Here is a 22,051-nt window from a genome sequence, read left to right as displayed (position 1 = left end):
TCCCCGCCCTCTCTCCCCGCTCCCCTCCTCTCCCACCGCTTCCCCATCACTGGCCCCTTCCTCCCCGCCCCTCCCGTCCCTCCCGCTCCCCCCGCACTTCTCCGCATCCCGGGGCTCCCGGTTACCTGCCGCCTCCCGGGGGGAAGCGGGTACCAGCCCGGAGCCCACCCCGCGCCCCGCCCGCCTCTCCCCGACACAAAGACCCCCTTGTCCCCCCGTCCCCGGCCGGGGGGGACCCCGGGGCGCCCCGGGTGGGCGGTGCCGGTGGGCGGTGCCGGTGGGCGGTGCCGGGGCGGTCCCTGTGCTCGGGCGGCGGCGGGAGCGCGCGCGGGGCGCGTTCCCGGGCGCTCCCGGGACCGGCGGGGACGGGGCACGGCCGCGGGCCGGGCGGGGGGCTGAGCTCCCTCTCGGGCGGCGGCGGGAGCGGCTGATACTTATTTATTTCCATTCTCCGCCCGTCCTGTCCCGTCTCCGCGCTCCGGGTACTTTTTCTGGGCTTTTTTTTTTTCCTTTTTTTTCTTTTCTTTTCTGTTTTCGGCCGTTTTCGGCGGAGCGGAAGGAGGATGGGGTTCGAGCTGGATCGCTTCAGCGGGGAGGTGGATCCCGACTTCAAGTGCAACCTGTGCAACAAGGTGCTGGAGGACCCGCTGACCACCCCCTGCGGGCACGTCTTCTGCGCGGGCTGCGTCCTGCCCTGGGTGGTGCAGCAGGGCAGCTGCCCCGTCAACTGCCAGCGCATCTCCACCAAGGAGCTCAACCACGTCCTGCCCCTCAAGAGCCTCATCCTCAAGCTGGACATCAAGTGCGACAACCACGCGCGGGGCTGCGAGGCGGTGGTGCCGCTGCAGCACCTGGGCGAGCACGCCGAGACCTGCGACTTCTCGCCGGCCAAGTGCCGCAACCGCGGCTGCCGCCAGGTGCTCAACCTGCGCGATGTGGAGTCGCACATGCGGGAGCGCTGCGAGGCGCGGCCCGCGGGGCTGTGCGAGCAGGGCTGCGGGCTGGTACTGACCCACGGCGAGCGCCGGGCGGGCGGCCACGGCTGCCTGCGAGCCCTGCGAGCCCACGGGGCCGCGCTGCAGGCGCGGGCGGCCGCGCTGGAGAAGGCGCTGAAGAAGGAGGCTCTGCGCGCCGGCAAGCGGGAGCAGTCGCTGCTGTCGCGGCTGGCGGCGGCGCAGCTGGAGCTGCAGGTGACGGCGCTGCGGTACCAGAAGCGCTTCACGCAGTACAGCGCCCGCCTGGACGCCCTGGCCCGCGCCCGCGCCGCCTCCCCCGGCAAGGTAAGGGCTGGGGGGGGACGCGGGAGGGGTGTCCCCGCTGGCGGGGGGGTCACGGCGGGACGGCCCGACCCCCGCCCCGCGCTCCCCGGTGCGCCCTGGGATGCGCGTCCTGCCCTGCGCGTGTCCCGGCGGGTTCTGCGGGACGGGGGTGGTGTTGTCCTGGAGAGCCCACGCGGCCCCAAAATCCTTCCGAATACCTGCGCTTTGGGGCGTTAACAGCCGTAACGCACCGGTTTCCTTAGGTGCGTGTTTTTCGGCCGTGACCGTCAGTGATATCTGGACCCCATATGGCAGCTCTCGCAGCAAAAGTAACGGGATCGCGGTATTGCTGTTGTTTTTTTTTTCTTGGTTCTCTTCCCCCGAAGAAAACTCTGAACTGCAAAATTGGAATTTCCAGGGCTGGAAATGGTATTAAACCGCCAGCAATTGACTCCCAGGAGTCACACAAAGTGGAGTGAATTGGAAGAAGCTGCTGTGACCCAATGCTTTCCAGACCCTGAGCTCACCTAGCATCCCAGAATAGGGCTTCCTACAAAACACTGACTTTAGGATTAACTATTTCACAACTCGGACACGTCGCCAGCTATTTCTTGATCTGAAGCCACCATCTCTGTAACATCCACCTCCAAATATAAGACATCTGCTGTGTACTTGTGATTTCTTTCCCAGAATCACACAGGGTTCTTTAAAACCTCAATTTAGGAGAGGAGAAATTAACTTGACTTCAGCCCCCCCAGAATTAGACCATTTATAAAATGACCAGAACCAAAAGCCAGAGCTACAACAATACTCAAGTTTTAATTGGAATGAGGCTCCCCAGCGAGGGAAGCCCTAGAAGCCAATTATCTTTTAAATGAAGACATTCAAAGTCCTCCCAGTGACCTGGAATGTGCTACCACAGACACAGCAGTATTAAACTGTTCAAAACTGTCAGACATCTGTATTCACACCTTTAGTAATGTTGAGGCTCTAAAAGTTGTGTAAAGGAAATAAAACTTCATATTATTTTTTTCCCCCTTCCTTTTTCCTGTTTAGAACTCATTATGTTTTCCTAACTCAAAACAGAAAACACTTCAATCTTAAATGTACTGTTCTGACTTCTGGCGATACTGGGTGTGGTGCTGGTTAAAAACTTAGTAAAACTATTAAAATAAATTGGGGGTTCACATTCATATCAAGAATCAGGACAGTTCCATCTCCCTTTCCTACAGGACTTTGCCTTGGCATGCTGCAGAGCTTTCTGCTCCCACAGCTTGGCACACAGCTGCCTCTGCTCCCTGTCCATTGCTGATGACAGGAGAGCCCCTCCACACAGCCCTGCTGTGGGAAATCATCTCACCAAATCCCTACCTCCTCATCTCTGCTCTCCTTTATTCTCCCACTGCCCCTCCTTCATTTCCCAGTGTTGATAATGTTGGGTTTGCATTATTTAGCTCTGTAAATGATAGTGAGCTGCACTGAGTCTGAGAGGTGCTCGTGGTACGTAGTTTCTAGCTGTACTCTTTATCAGATTTATGGATACAGCTGGCCAGGACCACTGTGCTGGTTTTCAGCCCTGTTACAAAAGGCTGTTATGCAGTTTTCTGAAGCAGCCACGAATCTGAAGAAAGCTGGAAGGTGTCATGTCACCACAGACTCGTGGGCCAGCGGTCAATCAATTACGTGTCTTTCACAGCATTTTGGGCAGCTCGCCAACACCAACAGCTTTCCATTGCCCTGCTCCCAGAGAAGTACAATCAGGAAACTTGCATCTTTGTGCACTAGAGAGTTTTTTAAAAGACCCATGGTAATCCCCTAGTGCAGGGGATGCTTTACCAAATTTTGGGCTGTGGAATGCTGACAAATTTATGCTCTGGGGTTGTTTTCTCAGAGACACTGGCATAGACTGTGCGGGAACACTCAGCAAGACTTGTCGAATCCTTGTCTAAGGATTAGGTCCCTGAACACAGGGATTAAATGTATGATCATGTGGAATAGCTGATTTTCCATCATTACTTAATTATGACCATTACTCATATTTCATGTATTTTTATACAATGTAATCGTTTGGCCCATGTCAAACGCAAGTAGGCTGAGCACTAACAATATGGGTTCATAGTTTATATGTGGTGATTGCAGAACTTACTGTTGGGTGTTCTGGCTCCTCAGTAGAGATGAAGAAAAAGGGTTTTCTGACTTCCCTGCCTGGTGGTTGCTTGTTGTCACAGATGCAGAACCAATCTAGAATAAATCAGATGACATCCTGTAGTCAAAACAGAAGGAATGGCCATGTACAGTTCTGTTTAAATGCTTAGTCATACAGCATTAGGTCATTCATGAAAGACCCAAATTCATGATCTTTTGGCAGACCAGCTCTGGGTTCACCTTAGCATAGATTTTGTGACTGGATGAACCACAGCTTTGCTGTGTTTTCATCTACCATTTCGGAAGTGAGTTCTATAACACCACCATAACTATATTAAGAGAAGACAAATAAAATACATATTTTATACACAAACTCATCTGTAAATATCTCACCATTTTATAAGCCCCTTAAGCGGGTAGATGTGCCTTAAGTGACCCCAGTTCTGTTGCCCATGTATATTCCTTACCACTGAGGGAACACTAAGTTTACTGTGTATTTACTGGATGTCTGATGTGTTTATTCCAAAAGAAAAGTTTGAAGGTTTATTCAGAGAGTGACTGTTTATTCCTTGGTGGGAAGAGGTAAAGCTTATTGTGGATGAGCTTGAGGAGGGAGTGGTAGGGAAGGTGGTGTGTCTCACTCAAACTTAGTATTTCTTCTGATCAGAGATGTCAATCCTGTAATATCAAAGTCTAAACAATCAAAAAAACCCCCGTACTATTCAAACAAGGCCTAATCCTTGGTGAAACATACCACTGTGCACACCTATTGATAAGCTGATCTGGTCGTTCCCTTGTTTACACAGCCGACAAAGTCCTTTGGGAAGGAGGGAGTGAGGGGGAATCGGAAGCAGTGCCGGCTGCAGCTCACGGTGGAAACCCTTCCGCTGTCCTGACAGCCAGAGACAGGGACTGACTTTAAATATATCAGCCAGACAGGAACCAGATACGATCTGACATTTAGGACCTCTGGTCTGATACCTCTGTGGTTGTGGTAACACAGGTTTGAATTCCTCAAGAGCCAGATGAAGTCCTTTGAAACAAGATGATGTGTTTTTCTCAGACTGTCCCCGAGCAGGATGTGCCAGGCATGCACAAGGACCACAAGGCTGGTCCTGGCAGCCCTTTCACCAGAGAACAAGGAGCTGAAGTGCCTCCTCTGACGAAGACAGACCTTCTCAGCCACAGCACTCCCAAAGAAATTAGTCTTCCCCTATCTACAGGGGAAAAGCAGTCTATTAGCTCCACATTACTCAGCTGGGAAGTACAGTAATTTCAAGAATTATGTTTAAGAGTTCTGTTCAGCTGTGGGAATACAACATGCCAGTAACCATCAGGTCTTGCTGCCGAAGCAGCTGCCGGGGCAGGGCTGGACACCGGCCACCGATTTCCACAGTTACCTCACTGTTTAATGATTGCTCCGCTGGAACGCCAGACGTTGGAGGGGAAGGGAAAGGCAGAGCCTGGAAAAGTCATTTGCATCGTGGCTCCCTTATGAAGCCAAGAAGGTTGTTAAAGGAATTGTTAAGACCTGGGATGTGAATCTGCAGAAGTGACTCAAGTGTTGAAGCAAAGTGCTGCTGTCTCCCTGGTGCCGGGGCAGTTCCGTGAGGGTGGTGGGATCAGTGCTCTGCAGTGGGTTGTGCTCTGTGACACCTCTGCTGCCATGGGGAAGATGGAGACAGTGCACAAATCCACCAGAAATGGCTGGAAAGTTTCTTTAAAGCCCCTGTGGACAGAAGTGCTTTTTCAGAAGTACAGAAAACTCTTATTAGTTGGGTTTTTTCCCCGCAACTTGACTGATTTAGTAGAATGCTTTCATGCTGATTCAGCCAGGTATAAAAGTGTCAAATCATAGCCACATAAGGAGGCTTTAATGAAAACGTTCAATTTTAATTACTGAAAGTGTCTTGAGAGCAATGCCATAATTGTTTCTTGATAGTTCTAGTTGATTTGCCTTCTTAAAAAGGCATAATAGGAGAAGGGAACAGTGGGGCTAACACGTTCTTGTCTTTCAAATCCTGAATCATTCGTCCCTGAAAGTGGTCTCACAGGACTGGAAATTTGTTCCTTGAAATCCTGTCTGAGGTCTGGGTCTGTAGACTTGCAGGGAAATAGCTTTTACTTCATTTTTCAGTCCTCCTCTGGGTACCTGGTTCTCACTGATGCTGAGTGCAGGCAAATTCAAATAAAATCAGAGTTTATTCATGTTTCTCTGTGTCAGGTCCACCTCTATTTATTATTCGACCTGCAGTGAAGATAATGATCAAATATGGACACAGAAGTTGTAAACTACATTTTCAGGTGGAGTGTATTAGTGCAGCTCCCCTGTGGTGAAGTGTGTGGTCAGTGGAGCTCTGCCAGTTCACACTGGTAGGGAATTGGGCTTCATTATCATCCCCAAATCTGCAGGAGTAGTTCAGTAATCCAGGATTACTTTGACATTTTTTATGAGTTTAATAGACATTAATATTTGATTGACAACTTCAAATTGACATGTTAGAAGAAAAATGCATAAACTAAAACCATCTGCATCAAATTACAATGCAACTGTTGTAATTTTTGTCATTAATTGGTTATGAAAACCAGACTTGTAAGATAACTTCCTCAACCTTTCTTGTGTTCATAACTTTTTCACCCTGTGGATAAAACAAAGGAAAAGGTCTCGGAGGTAGAAAAGTTAATCTGTATCTCTAGATGCACAACATACCAATCCTATTCTGATCTCTAAAAAATGTACTGTTGTTGAAATGGCTTTTTGTAAGTGCTCTGCTGTTGTCTGTTGAATAATTTTGTAGTGTTGTGCTGTAAATAACAGCCACTTGATTGAGACTGAAGAGAGAACATTGTGAAGATTTAGTTGTCTTTAACAGTACATGCCCTTACTTTTGTCTTTATCAAAGTTAATAGACCTAAGTAGCATCACTGTGTCATAAATAACATTTTACAGGAGTTCATAGTTAGGAACTATGGAATAGGAGAGCAGGATAACAGAGCATGTTCACACAGTCACCCAAATACTACAGGTCCATCCAGTATATCTTTGTTGTACATTTTTTGTCCAGACAACTGTTCACTGCAGAATTTCGTATTTTAGGGGATTAATATCATGATTTTCAATGATGGAAGATCTCTGTTTTGCTAGTGTTAAAATTCCAGAGAAAAAAATTATGCGTGGCAGGTGCTGTGAATAGCAATTGCCATTCTAGGCCTTTGGCAAAATTTGTAGCAGTTTTGTTTAATACTGTTTTCTCAAACTCGCTAGAGAATTTCTGTTGTGTAACACTGTGTTTGATGCTGTTTAAAAGAATGTCACGTACCCAGCACTAGAGAGAAGCAACGTAAGAATCCAGTCCTAAGATTAGAAAAGCATTAGAAAAGTCAAGAGTTTGACTACTGGAAACATGGAGTATTTTACATAACACATCACATATGACTAGGTCAAGTAGTTGCAGGAACCAGTATTACATATAAAACCGTTCTGTTGCTGTTAAGTGTCTCACTGTAGATCTCAATAAAAAAGACACATAAATCTTCGGGGTGGTTCTGCTGCTGGAGCTCAGTGGGGTGGCTGGAGCAGGGGCTGGGAGCTGCTGACTTTGCTCCTGCGAAGTTATTCCAAACATTTTTCTCCGAACTACACGGGGGTAAAAAAAATAAGAAACCGACCCAACAGACCCGGATGGAAGTATTATCTGTCCTACTTTACCCACGCACACAAATGTTTTGAATGTGTTTTATCTGTTCCTTGCAGGGGGAAGAGACTAAAGCACTGACTCTCGTCCTCCATCGTGACTCTGGCTCTCTTGGATTTAATATTATTGGTGGCCGACCGTGCGTGGTATGTTAATTGTTAAAATATGTTTGCCCTTTCCAGTTGGGAAAAGCATGTAGGTCAACACTTAGAGGAAAAATGTTGCTGACAAGCATTTGCTTCTCTTGTGATTCTTTCAGAGCAGATCTCATACTGGGATTTGTGTCGGATGCCTGTGAACTCCACTGCCTTTTCTCTCGCAGGGTGTTTATTCCTGCATCTCATCGCAGCCAGCAACACCAATATTGGTGCAGTGTCCCTCCCAAAATGATGAGACCCGTGGTGTGTCTCTCAGACCATAGTGCTGTGAGGATTATGGGTTGAGGGCCCACAGCTTTAGGCCCTTTCATTAAAAAAAACCCAAGTTATTTCCTCTGCTTTCCACCAGAGGTTCAGCAGCCCCTCTGTGCAGGTGAAGGGATGTAACTCAAACCACCTACTTTTGAATTCTATGATTTCAGCAGATGTTTCCTGCACCATACACTCACTAATGTATTTTTTCTGGATGCCTGTTGGCTGGAGCTGCTGCATATGACTTTAATTAGATCAAGGAGTGGATTATACCTTGTCCTAGTAATTTGGAAAGTATTCAGAACTACTTCTTGACTGCTCAGAAATCTGACATTAATCACGATTTATTCCTAGTGAATTCACTTGAAAGTTATTCTTTACAGTTAGAGTTTTTCCATTTTCTGAGATGTTGTTCTGCACTGGTAGAAGACAGTGACACAATACACAGGAGCATGAAAATACCTTATAAATTTTTTTCTTGGTTTATTTTTAAATCTCCAGAGAAGGAACCGTGCAACTAAAAATAAAAATGCAGCGTTGTCTTATGTTTGATGTGCAAACAGGCTGTGTCTCACTGGATTTTATATTGAGAATAATTGTAATGACAATTACTACTGAGCTGGCCTAAGTCAGAGGAAAATGATTATCACACAACTAATTTACCTAATGGAAGCCCGTCCCTGGTTGTTTAATCTTTTGAAACGGGAGTATCAGGTGTTCTCATTAGCACAGAGTAATTCCATATTAAGACATCAATAAGAACATTTCTTTCAAATTACAGGCACTGCTGTGACATGGACAGGCTGCAGCTGAGGGAAAATCAGAGTTGGTTTGGGGTAATAATGGGGTTTTCTTTTCATCCTTAAAGGACAATCAAGATGGTTCGTCGAGCGAAGGAATTTTTGTATCGAAAATAGTCGACACAGGGCCTGCTGCTAAGGAAGGAGGGCTGCAGATTCATGACAGGATTATTGAGGTATGTGGACACGCTGTCTTTTAATAGTGCAAGGCCTTCAAATGGCATATTTGGTGTGGGTTTGGGAGAAATGCACCGTGGTAAACACTGTCTAGGAGATATGTCTGTTAAAACATGCTTGACTTGGTGCAGTGCTGACCTCCATGGCTTTAGGTATAGTTCTTACCTAAATATAGAAACCAGATTATGGATGGTATGTGCGTGTCCTGACTTTCTGAGGAGCTAGCATCTATCTGGTATGCCATAGATAGTTCTTTTTTAAGCTATTGAAAACTTGTAAGTTATTTAGTTAAAACCATATGTGAAATATCTGTGGTGTGAACCACGATATTATTTTTCTAAGTATTTCCAAGTTTTGAAAAGTCAGAAAAAATTCTGCCCTGCAATTTCTGTCTGGTTTATTATAAACCTAAAGTCACTCCCTTAATGTTGCTTGTAAGTTCTTACATTACTCAGATTGCAGTCTGAATTTCTTCTCATTTTGCCAAAGTCTTGACCTCAATAAAAAGTCCTTCCTGTGAAAGACATGGTTGCATGAAACATTTCTCACAATTTGCAGTGAGCAAATTTCTTTGTTGGGGGGACAGATTGAGAAAAAGGTTAGTTTTGATGAAACAAAATGCAGTTGATGGTGAGTCAGTTCCCATTGTTTAGCATTTTGCAGTTAAGAAAAAGTATTCCTCACTGTCTTATTTTTGTAGGCTGGAGAAACTTTGAGAGTCTATTGTTCAAAAAGATAAGTGTGGTGTTTGTTGCCAAGGATATCATGGAACAGCCAGTTTCTCTAAGTAATGGAATTCCATTGCTCTTATGTTTTGCAAATGAGCAATAAACAGCTGTTAAGGATTTTCTGTTGGCAGGGGACAAAGTGTATTTGCCTTTTTCTGTACTGTTATGGTAAATTGTATTCACAATTTAGTAGGGATATAAAATATTAATTAAGTTTCTTCATATGGGAAAGAACGGAGCCACGGTAGCAGAACTATAAAAAGATAAGAAGCTGAGCTGTGAAATGATCCAGAGTTGCTTAAACTATATATGTGATGTAACATAATTGCAGAAAGATCTGGACAGTTTTGTGAGAACTGTGTGATTTTGTTTGAACTGAAAATTTTCTCATAAGCCCAAATTTCCCCACGGCGGATTTGGAAAGCTGACATCCATTTGTGAAGGAGTGCTCAGTCACATAAACCAAACAACCCTATGAAAACCAAAACTTTGTAAGATCAGATACCCCAAGGTTGGGAAATGTCCTGGTCTCTCCATGCAAGCCCAGTTCAGTCTCCTGGAGCACCAACCCTGTAACTCCATCAGCAGTTGCACTCGTGGTGTTTTTGTCTGTGGAAGTCACCCAAGGCACAGGGAACAAGGGCAGCCAACCTTTTTTCCCCCTACCAAAATCTGCCCACAGTTGCTCCCTCCTTACTGCTTTTTATCTTTTCTTAGAACCATATAATGGTTTGGGTTGGAAGAGACCTTAAAGTTCATCTCATTCCAACCCCTTGCCACAGGCAGGGACACCTTCCACCAGACCAGGTTGCTCAGAGCCCAGTCTCCTTCTTTTTTTATTCCCTCCTTGCTGCTCCAGTTGCTCCCTGAGTTTAGCATTTGGCAGCATTAGTGCTGGCCAGGTTAAGGACCTAAATCCAGCTCTGCTGGAAGCAAACTAAAGACTGAGAGGGAGCTGGGAGAGGACAGGCTGGGTGAGCTTTCCTGCTGTGCCTCTTGGCTGTGTCCCCTCCCTGAGCAGAGCCAGGCCTGTGGGAGCAGTGTTTGTGCAAGGTCTTTTCCACAGTTCAAGTTACATTTCCACATAAGAGAAAAGCCCAGAATAAAGACATTAGAGCAGTTTGTTGCATTAATAACACGCCAAGGGTAGCAAGAACCCGTGTGTTGACATGAGTTGATGTGTGTTGACAACTCTTGTTGTGCTGACCGCAAACTCATTGTCATATTCACTCTTCTCACCTCTAAATATACACAAAAGGCTGACGAAAATTGAGCACATTGTTTCCCAAGAGTTGGCTTTGGGTGCCTCCACATCAGCATCTTGGTTTGGATCAGGAATGTCCTGTTGAAGGAAGTCTCTGAGCGGTGCCCGGCTAATGCGGTTTGACTCCCATTGTGGAGCAGTCTCCAAGTGTGCTAATTGGATTCCTTTTTAGATAAAATTAATTGATTTAATGCACCCCGACCACTGCAGTCATCCAGTTCACAGCACTAGACTCCAGTGCTCTCATACGGAGCCCTCAAAATACACAGTGTGGAGATCAGCTCCTGAGAGCAGCTCTTTCATCCTGTATTCTCTGCATTCTCTGCAATTTATATTTAGCACACTATGTCTAACCTTAGTTTGGGTTAAGGCATCTCAGCAAGCTTTGTCATACTCATGTCTAATTATCTTAGCTAACTCAAATACCCTGTCAGCTCTCTAGCTGAACACTAGGTAATGTCCAGTGAGAGTGTCCTTCTAGAGGCGTTTTTTTGGGGTTTTTTTTAATAACTTTCACGCTGCCAAAGTTTTGATTTGGCAGTTTGGCTGAAAAATCATTTACAGATGTAGCTGTAACTAGCAGGACACAGCTGGAGGACTTGGAACTTGGCACAGCATGGAGCATCCTAGTGGGTCACATTTGCTTTCAAAAGCTTAAAAAACGGTAAAGAAAGATGATAACTTCAATTTTTAGGACTGAATTTAACTATCTAGAACTTCTTTGCCGTGTTCATTCAATATTAAGGTTTTGTGTGTCATCAGCATGATTTTAAATAGACTCTTTCACAAAGAATTCTTATTCCAATATAAGCTGCTGAGCATAACATCTCCCAAATTAATTCCAGCATCCATCACAGAGAATTTACAATGAAATAAAACATGAATCATTTGATTTCCTTTTGGAAAATGTTTCTTTGCTGCAGATCTTCTGGTGGATGTGTTTTGGAGCACATATCAAATGAGAGTGTCATCTCTCATTTTCAGAACTGCCACAACATTTCTAATTACTGAGCAGGGATTAGGCAGTGTAAAATACAGACACATATATGGTACTGCTCATAGCTGATAGAAAATGTACTGGTTTGTTGATGTTTGCTTGCAAATTCCATCCCCTGACAAACTGATACAGAGATAAACTTGGAATCATTTCAGAGATAATTTTTCTAACGTTTTCCTTATGTAATTTGGATTTCTTGTTCTACATTTTTAGAAGGTTAAATACAAAGTTAATCAGGTTTAAGAACTGACTAGAATTGTCTGTAAAAGCAGTTTTTTTGGCCCTTTCTGTGTCACTGAAATAAGTAATGCCACTGTGAAGTAGATGTTTCTGCTGCTAAATGATGCACATCAAGATGAATGTTCCATGGTCTGTGCTACTCAGTCATCAGAGCAGAGAAATAGCCTTTTTCCTTGTATTGTGCTTTACAGAATCTGTTAAATAATGATATTTAGTGCTTACATAGGGCTATGAAGATCATGTTATAGTTATTAATTGCTTAATAATTTCCCCTCACTGTTTAATAATATCCTCGCTCTGTAAACAGGTAATCTGAAGCATAGAGGAAAATGAATTCTAGAAGTTCTTTTCAGATTAGGGTTAAAGACTTGGATCTTTTTGTAACTTCTCTATGTAAACCAAAGAACCAAAGCTTCTTATGTGTGCCTGCTTTCAGATCATTCACAATTACTTTAGGGGTGAGGAAGTTGTGATTCTGGGAGATTTCCTCTGCTTTGACCACACATTTTTTATGCACTTCTGCATTCAAAGCAAGCAGCTGATTTCATGCAGGACTAGTGATTTACTGAGGTATTGTTTCAGATGTTCCATAGCAAATTGCCACGTTAAAAACATGCTGAAACTATTGATTTTTCTGCAAAGGAATTACTGTTCTCAGAGATTTCATTTTTGTCAGGGTAACAAAATGGTCCTAATTTCCTCTCTTACCAGAAGTTGGTTCAGGTCCCAGCCATGAATGCCTCCACACAGCTGCTTGGCATTTCTTAAGACAAAATTAGATTTTCAGAGTTTTTATTTTTAAGCACATCAGCTCTGAAAGATTATAAATTAAATATGGCATTCTCTTCTCACTAACTAGTAAACTTGTTTGTTTAGCTCCAGGACTGCTTGGAAAGAAGGAGGCTTTTGAAACACGGGCTGCTCACCACCTTAAAAAGTTTTTAAGCACAATTAGGGTACTGTTGAGGTAGTATAAACTGTCACAGCTTTGCTGAAACCTGGAGGATTTATGCCATCTGGGACTCGCCCGGTGTTTCATGCTGCTCACAGGAAGGATCATTAGTTTAGGAGTTGAGAACACGTCTTAGTGAATTTGATTGATTTTCCCCAAAGCACACTCATGTGCTACAAATTACAGGCTGCTTTTCCAGGACGTGGATTTCTTCACAGATTACACAGAAGAACAATGAAACGTTTTAGGGAATCTTCCACTGTGGATGTGCAAACAGAACTTGCCATTTGCTGCCATTTTTCCATTTTTCACCCTGCAGCGAGGGAGCTGTTTTGGCAGAGCCACTTTGGGCTCGCAGGAGGAGGTTAGGTGGCTTTCAGCAAAATTAATTTGGTAGCTGTGTTAACAGTGTAGCCTCTGACAAGTGGGATCAGCACAGAGCAAGTCCATCAGCCACAGAGGAAGAGCAAGACAGGACACTCTAACAGGAGCATGGTGTACCTTTCCCTGCCACTGACACATCCATCTGCTGCTGAGGCAAGGATGGCTCTAAAATTGAGTGAATGAATAAAAGAAGAAACATTCCTTGTGGTCTGCTGGTGCGTGATGGGTCTAGTTTTTCCACCAGACTGAGTCTGTGGGCTGAAAGGGCTCAGTGTGCTGCTGCTCTGGCTGCACTGTCAGTACACACTCGTCCCACCCTGTGTGCCCCATTCACTTATCACCGCTCACAGGAAACTTCCACAAAGAATCAGTAAATAAAATTATTAGCTGAACACAGCCTTAAACTTCTGATTTGCTGCTAGGAACTTTTTAAAATTATGTCAGCTTTAGTGGGATAAACCTGAGCCTGTAGCTGCTGGCAGGACACTTAGTGCCAGCGCTGGCTGGACTCTGACGAGCAAATAGATTAAACAGAACTTTTTCATTGTCGTGAATGGAAAAGTTCAGCTCTGCAAACAAGATTTACTGTGCAGCTACATACACTTAGGAATTAATTTTCTAGAAGAAAACATTTTCAGACAGTGACTTAAAATTGGCTGTTCGAGTTCCTGCCAGGACACGCAAGCACATGAGAGTATTTGTGGAGAGCGAACACGACAGGGCAGTGAGTGCAGCTCCAGCAGAGTCAGCTCTTTTTGGAGTTTATGCTCACAGAAAACTTTCCAAGCCCTTTGTCCCTATCTGTTAATGGTGTCTTACAAAGCACCATCGTGCCTGTGCTAAAACATAGATCCCACAGCTCGGTCAAGAGGGAATAATAATAACCTTAAGAGGAAAATGTAAATGAAAACAGTTGGCCTTGGTTATCGCTGCATTTTTTCCTCTCATAAATTTATTTCCCTGATTTCATACCAGCGCTGCAGTCTGAGCTGTGGCAGGGAGGTGGGAAGCAGAGGGATGAGCCAGAGTACAAACCAAAGAGGTACAACAGGATTTTTACACTAACTACTGTAATGTTTTTCTTCCCACGAACAAAAAAGAAAATAAATTGGATGGAACAAAAATATAAGTGTTGCAAACAAAGAAATAGTGTTTTTAGTATTAATGACCTATGGTTTCTGCCTCTTCACTGAGCAGTAGACTGCAGAGCTCAGGTTATGAGCACTTTCATGCTGGAACTTTGAAAAGGTCCTGCGTGAGTTCCCCTCAAATTTCCACACCTCCTTAGCCATTCCTTTTCATAGAAGCCCACAGCATGTTGACCCTACGTGTAATGTGGGCAATTCTGAATCTGTGGAAGCTTAGAATATTGTTCTCATGGGCGTGCTGAATGAAAAAGAGGTAATTAAATCATCAGAAAAAGCTCTCTTAAACTCAGGAATAGATCCCTTATGTGTAACACTTCTTAATGGGATTATGGTGTAGAGCCCCTTCTCCCCTGCACACAGTCCTTTACCTGCATTTCCCTCTGCTCTTGCTTTCCTTACTGACACAGTCTGCTTTAAAACAACCTGTATCAGCCTTTAGGGCACATGAAATATGTCCTGTAAAACCATCAGTGCTTTCAAGTTAAGGGCCATGACAACTATGCACAAATCAGGAAAAGAACTGCCACTACTGGAATTAGGAGGAATATCAGTTTTCTTGAAAGGTGTATTTATATTTGTGAAGAAGCTGCCTCTGACCAGTGCAAATCTTTAGCCCAGCCCAGAAGACAAGTGCTGCTGGGGTGTCCAGGGCACTCAGAGACCCCTCACCCAGCCCTGCCCTGCTCACACTGAATTTGGGGGGTAACAGTTTGAATGTAGGATTTTGTCCTTAAGGGTCCCTGCAGAATGGCTGCAGTCATTCCAGTTTCACACAAACTACTTAGGAGTTATTTGAACAGGGGGGTTATAGAGCCTGCTGTGGGAATTGGTCTCATTTGGAGACTCTGGCAGTGGTGGGTCCCACACCTGCACAGACCTGCCCGTGGTTCCTGGAGCTGCTCAGCTTTCCACAACATTTGTTTCATGTGTGACTTTGCTGCTGTGCTTTGGCACTTCCACCCTTCAGCACCTTCTCCCTACAGCCCCATTCCCCATTTTCCTCTCCTGTTGCTCTCACACGCTGCTCTCTCCTGACACTTGTACCCTGGAGAGACCCTTTGACGTCCCTACCATGGGGAAACATCTCTTGGGGGTGGAAGCCCAGGCTGCTCTGCCACTGGGAGCTGGGATGTGGCACCCACAGTTCTTGAAGAGAAGTTAAATAATGTTCATGTTTGTGTTGGAACCGCAGTTAAACAGGAAATTGCTCTTGAGTAAAAGGAGAAGTGATTATGAGGAAAATGCTTTCCAGGTCAGAGTCTCTTGCATCAGATTTTTCGTGAGTATAGGGATGGAAAAAGGGGGAGAAAGATCCTACTGATGCAATGCTTCAAAACACAGTGAAAGTCACAGATTATTTAGAATATGCCCTGACTCTAGGAGTTCTTTCTCTTTGGTTGACTTGTTTGGGACCACAAGAAGCGAGACTGGAAGGAAATGCAAACTGCTGTGATAGTTTCCAGTCAAATCTCACATGAAGCAAGGGACTCACTCCATTGACTCCTGTATTGCTGATCCCAGAGCTCATGAATTCCCTCCTCCATTATCCCTCAGCTGTGTTTACCATTTTCTGCTAAACCAATCCTTGCTAATTATCTGTATAAACCAGCTATCAGTGGGTGCCTCCCCTGTGCAAGGCAAAAAGAGATTGTTCCCTCCTCCCAACACTGTGGTGGAAGGTTGTTCCAAGCCTTGTGTGGCACCATGGCTGTGACACTCATGATAAAGCAAAAATACAAACCACGTAAAAAATCCGTATTTTGTTTTTTAGGAATTATTACTCTTTCAAACAAGTGAAAAATAGCTGTTTCCTTCTCTGCAGCTAATCAGAGAGAAACATGTCAGACTCCAAACAAATGCTTTTTTTAAGGGATGCTCATTGAGCATATAACAATGGGACAATTTAATGTTTTCACATGTGGTGCAATTCCTTGCATTTTAAATCATCTCCTGTTCAGTTTTCCAAATTTCAAGCCAAACCATTATGATTAACTGTTGGATTTTATTTTTAGATTTTTGAACGCGATGAGTCTTTTTAGAGAAAACACACAGAATTTCCTATCAACTATTTTCACACATTTTATATCATAATTGGGCAATCAGGCACAATCATCCTTAATTTAGTACATATGTGGTACATTTCCGTGCCAATTGGGTTAAAGACATGCATGAAGTAAGTGCAAATTATCTGACAAAAAGAGCAAGCTCAGACCATCGCTATTCAAAAGGCACTTGAGTCACATTTGCATAACTCTTCATTTGGAATTAAAAATTGAATTTGTTCAGCGAGTGTGAAAAATGCCAAATGTGGGAGAATGACCAAATCTGCCTGGGGATCCCAAATCCTGAGCCTGCAGCTCAGCCCTGGTTCATTCTGGTGGAGGGATTTGTCTTCAGAGCAAGAGAAATGGAGCACGAAGTCACTTTTATTTACTTTTATTTGTAGTTTTAATGGCAATTAAGGTCTTACTGTTTGTTAGTAAACAGATATATTTCGGTATGGGGGGGTTGTTTGTTTATTTAAAATTGCTGAATGAGAGTTTATGGTGAGTCATTAAACAGGAAACCGAGAGTGCTCAATTAGAAGTTTATCAAATTTACTACAGCAAATTCTATAGCAATAATTGCTTTAGATTCATATCCTCCTTCAGACATAAGGCTTTTTCCTTTGCCTGATTAATAAATTCTTTACATTTTGAAAAATTGGAAACCATTCACAATTAACTGCAGTTCTGGGCTTTAAACACTGAGAGGTGACAATTTATCAGGGTTAGGAAATTAATTCCAACATTGTTGACTGTTGCTTTACTTTATGCATGTTTTGTTAAATTTTAAAACAATGTAACTTGACTATTTTATGTTCCACTACAAAGTACAACTACAGGACTTGTAAAGTTTTTAGACTCTCATGAATACAAATGGTACTGGTCTGACAATAATAGCAGTTGAAAAATTTTGCTTCACCACTGGGGCTTTTAAATTAAAATATTGTTTTGCTTTTATAATGCATTTTAGTATCCAAAGTAAATTTGTATTATGTTGGCTTTCACATAATGGTGTAACATCTTTAAAGAAGCTTCTATCAGTAAAGTCTTGTTTCTCTAAAGTGAATTTCTCTCTGAAAGGGGAATTTGAGTTTTAAGGATGGGGGAGGGGGAAATGTTACATCAAAAAAGGAAAGTTGAGGATTTGTTAGGGGTGCAGGAGGAGTGATAGAGATGGGTTATATGGGTAGAGCACTTGATGGAGACAAACATCCCATCCCTATGAACATGCCAAGAGACTTCCCTTCTGTGACAGGCCAGATGAGTCCTACTCCCAAATATTTCAAATGGTGCAAGTGTCTTATCTGCAACTTAAATTATGCATTAAATGTACCTCAGTTACGAGAAGCAGGTGGAAAAAGAGTCAGAGCATGGAAAACAATATCTTTTGTTGGTGCAAGTCTCTTTTTCATAGTCTAATAAAGCCTGGTATTAAAATAACCTTTTTTTAAAAAAAATTATATATAATTTATACAGCCTCTATTGTAGGACTTGACCTGTGGATCTCAGGAATAGCCTCCCTGCAGCAAACTGGTCCCATATACCCTTTTACACTGACACAGTTATCATCCATAACCCCAGTGTGGCATCCACAGCTTAATTATATGCTCCATTTAACAGCAGCACAAAATTAATCCTGTTGGAACAGAGATTAGATGACATATGAAGAGCCATGTCTGCTCTCTTTAGTGTGGTGAATTTTATCTGGGTAGTGTTTGCATTTATTGTTTCTTTTCTTTGCCATCATCCACACGACTCAGAAGCACCAAAAACGTGCTGAGCTGAAAAGCAAGGAACTGCTTTGGTGATGGGGCCTGGCTCAGGATCCAGTTTGATTTCAAAGACGTGAGCCACAGGTGCTCAGTCCTGGAAGTTTAACAAGGAGAGTAAAATCTCTGGATGTTTCAGAGGATCACGGAGTGGCTGAGGTTGGGGAGGATCTTTGGAGAGCAGCTGGTCCAGCCCCCTGCTCACAGCAGGGTCAGCTAAAGCTGTACCCGGGGCCACGTGTCTTCTCTGGGTGAATAAAAGCTCACACACATCGAGCATGTGAATAGTCCTTTTGGGCTGAGCATGAATTCGAGCTGAAAACTAGTAAATATTATACCTGTGTTGGATTGATTGGATGAATATGAGAAAGAAACCAGCAACAGGAAGGGAGAGGGAAAATGTTTCCTGAATCATTTGGGGGGTGGGTGGGGGGAAATAAAAAAAGAACTTTTTAGGGCTATTTTTTTCTTCTTTTCTCCATTCTGCAGGCCTCCCAGCTCAGGAAGATTTAGTTTATTTCTTAAAAGGTCTTGCTTATAAAGCAGACCTTTTTCTGGCTCTGGCCAGCTCTAATAAAAATTAGCAGTAACTTTAGCAGCTGCCATACCACATGACTGCTTGGAATTGCATAACTTCTTTTTCCTCCTGAAGAAACACATAGAGATCATCTGATCTCCACCCTTGCAGCACTATCCAAAGTGGTTTTCTCTAACTTGATTTCTAAACAGAAATCTTTTTCTCCTTTCTTTTAACAAACCTCTCTTCTTAAGCCCAAAATCTGACAGCAAATGGTGAGGGGCTGTAGGCAGAGCTTTCATGAGTTAAGTGAATAAGGTGATTATTTGTATTTTTGCTACTTCAAAGTCTGTTACTGTTTATCAATAAAAAGCCAGGAGAAAAGGATGATATTTAAGAAGATAAGCAAGAAAATATTTTGTGGCTGAAACTGTGGGGTTTTTTTTCTGGGAGCTTGGTTTTGGATGGAGGTGCTTTGTGGTTTGCCAGGGAAAAGGTCACAGTGGGAAAGGCAAGGCTTCCATGGCCATACCACATGTAAACTGGACAGAGACTGTTGACTCAGGCTGGGTCCTGTTTGGAAATCCCAAAGTACTGAACCTGCTCACCAAACAGAGGGGATGGAAGTTCAAATGATCCAATTATTCTACCTCTGTGGCATGTGGAGATGCACCATTGCTCCCTGGCTAATTGTGTTTCCCTCTAGCAAGAAAGCAAGTTTATCATCTTTGCCAGAACCTAAAACCAAATAACTGTCCAGTGCTTTTTTCTGGTGCAAATTTCTTACAAAGAGAAATTAGGAGACCCCATATATTTATGTCTCCCTCGTAGTTAGTTTAGAATTTGTTCATGTTTTGTAAGTCTTAAAGAAATCTCCTGTCTGTAGTTAGGAAGAATTCTTAAATCATTGAAAGTTCTTTGAAAAACAAACAAAAAAAAAAGGTGTGTCAGACTCTTTAAAGCTTAGTTCATCCCAAATCCAAACAAACAAAAGCCAGGCAATAACATCATAGAATTTTCAGGGCCAGGTTGGATGGGGCTTGGAGCAACTGGGTCTAGTGGAAGGTGTCCCTGCCCAAGGCAGGGGGTGGAATGAGATGGTCTCTAAGGTCCTTTCCAACCCAAACCATTCTGTGATTCTGTGAGGTGTTGCTGAAAAAATGAGCTTTCCTGGCACACAGGGAAGCCCTGGGAGAGGCACCTCTTGGGGCCACTGTCATTCCCTTGCACACAGCTGGATTCCCATACTTGAGTTGAGCCAGTTGTCTTAACCACACGAAAACTGGAATAAAATTTGAATTTGTATACTTCTCACTCTTGCATTTTCCCATTTTCCCTGCCAGTAGTACACCCCTTTTCCTGCTGGTTTGTCGAGAATCCCTAACTCCCATTTTGAAGTAAAGGTTTGGCCCCTTGGATGCAGGAGGTGGAAGGGGAACTGGCCTCTCCAGCTGCCTGTGCAGTGGTGAGCATCAAACCACGTGGAACAGAATGCACTGAGCTGTCTTCAGCTGCGTTTACAGCTCATAAGTGTCCTGCTAGCAACTCTTGTTTTAATTTTAAAAGTTCACACAGCCAGCTCTGCGACTCCTTCCTGTATTTGAAGGAGCCAGTACATACCAATGCACTTTTTTCTTTTTTTTAATATAACCTTTCACTGTTTTCCCTTCATTTTGGCCTCTATCTTTCCTCTTAAAAGCTTTGTAGGCAGTTTCCTCTGCAGCAGGGGAGTGGGTGACTGTTTCTATTACAAACCTTTCTCTAGCAACGAGAACCTTCTCCTTCAGTTTTTAGCCAGTTTTACCTCCTGCTGCTAATTAAAACGTTCTCCCTCTCTCCCTCTCCTTCTAAGTTTACCAGAAATCAAGATAGTTTGCCCAGTTTGTGGCTGTCTCTTTGCAGAAGGCATTTGAGACTTGCAGAGCTGCTGATGTTAAAAGCAAGTTATAAAGCCAGGAAGGAGCAAGGGTGTCAGAGAAAGCAGTAGGTAATATTTTAGCCTCCAGCACATCTCCAGGCTTTACAGACTATTAAAGGCTACTTTCACTGGGCTGACACTGCATTTCAGTTCATTTTCCCAGCTTGCCTTCCCCAGAGTCTGCTGTGGTTCTTTGTTAGACACCTGAACTCATTAGATTAACAAGAAACATTTTATTGATGTGTCTCAGGGAGGAGTTGGGAGGCTGAGAAGATGCTGGAAAGTTTCTTTTGAGATTAAATGGATTTCATGCATAATCTAAGGGAAAGGCATCGTGCCTGCCAGCCCTGCAGATTTGAGCACTGTTAGCCCCTTGTTCAGACTTTCTGCTTGGTCTGAACGCTGTGCTATAATTTGAATAGATTTCTAGAACAAAGGAACCAGAATCCCACAGTCAGAACTAAGATGATACACTTGTCACTGACTTTGTCCCTTTTATGCCAAATAACTAAAAATAATTTGTTTTCCATGGGTTTATTCCATTGCCTGAGGTTCTGTTCAGTATGAACAAGGATTGCAGACCCTGGCTCTCGGTACTTTTTTGCTTCTGATTGCAAAGATTTAATTCCCCTCTTTTAGAAAACCTTTGGAAAAAAAAAAAACAACTAAGCCCAAAAGCTTTTAACTGCTTAGCAAGTGTTTTCCTGCACTTTCAGGAAGAAATGCAATTATCATGGCTGCTTCAAGGGGGTTGTCAATGAAGCGATAAACCATGGCAGAATTTACTTATCCTTGCAGAAGAATGCAAATTAAGGCTATAAATGGAGGTCTTGGGAAAGGTCTTGACCGCTTTTTGCCACCAGACTAATAATCACACCAAGTCATTCATATTCTCAGGCAATCAGGTGATGTACTTGGTGTTTTGCAGGGGGGAAAAAGGACTGTGAAAGTGAGTGTGTAAGTGAAACACGCTGAAAGGATAAATGCATTTGTTTATATCTGTCCTTCATGTGTTAATCAGTTGTTAACTACAAACCACAATATTTCAAACCATGTAAATTCCCTTTCTCAAAGGAAATCGCCTTGGATAAGCAAGTGGCCAAGGATAGTGGGACAGTGTTTTAAAAGTTGGTAAAAATGGAAAGATAAATCCTGACCTGAAGTAATGGTCACAGTTCTGATTAATTTGATAACTGCCAGGACAGAAATCCCATCTCGCTGAAATCAGCAGGGAAGATTTCACTGAGGGAGTTTGTGAGAATTGATGGCCACATTCATAAAATCTGTTCTAATCTAATGATAACAAATAAATTTAGAACTATTTATTGTAACTATTATTGGAAGTTCCATGCAAGCCTGTGGTGTGATCTGTAGGGGAGCAGGAATCCCTGGGGATAAAGCTGCCCCATAAGCTGTCTGTCACAGAGGGAAACTTAAGGATGTTTTATGTGTTCAAGCTAAGTATGGAATTAGTTTAACTAAAGCCAAAGGAGCTACTTATTTGCTGGAAGTTAAATATATGCATTAGATAAACAAAAACTGGGGTCTTAGGTATTGCTGAATGAGTGTCAGAGTCTATAAGCACGTAAAAATATTCTATACA

The 22,051-nt window shown here is 43.4% G+C and overlaps 1 protein-coding gene across 1 annotated transcript in view; it reads left to right on the top strand.

Annotated features, from left to right (window-relative positions):
• Window positions 1-409: 409 nt before the first annotated feature.
• Window positions 410-22,051, top strand: part of PDZRN3 (PDZ domain containing ring finger 3) — a 136,133-nt gene continuing 114,491 nt past the window's right edge. The window contains exons 1-3 of the mRNA XM_027700605.1: window positions 410-1,280; window positions 7,159-7,245; window positions 8,378-8,485. Coding sequence (XP_027556406.1) covers window positions 564-1,280; window positions 7,159-7,245; window positions 8,378-8,485 — 912 coding nt within the window. The 5' untranslated portion in view covers window positions 410-563. The remainder of the gene's footprint in view (window positions 1,281-7,158; window positions 7,246-8,377; window positions 8,486-22,051) is intronic.

This window comes from Neopelma chrysocephalum, unplaced genomic scaffold (assembly GCF_003984885.1).
Source record: "Neopelma chrysocephalum unplaced genomic scaffold, ASM398488v2 Primary Assembly neopelma1_147, whole genome shotgun sequence".
NCBI classification, from domain to species: Eukaryota; Metazoa; Chordata; class Aves; order Passeriformes; family Pipridae; genus Neopelma; species Neopelma chrysocephalum.
Note: the sequence above shows the minus strand (reverse complement) of the source record. Positions and strands in the feature narration are given on the sequence as shown.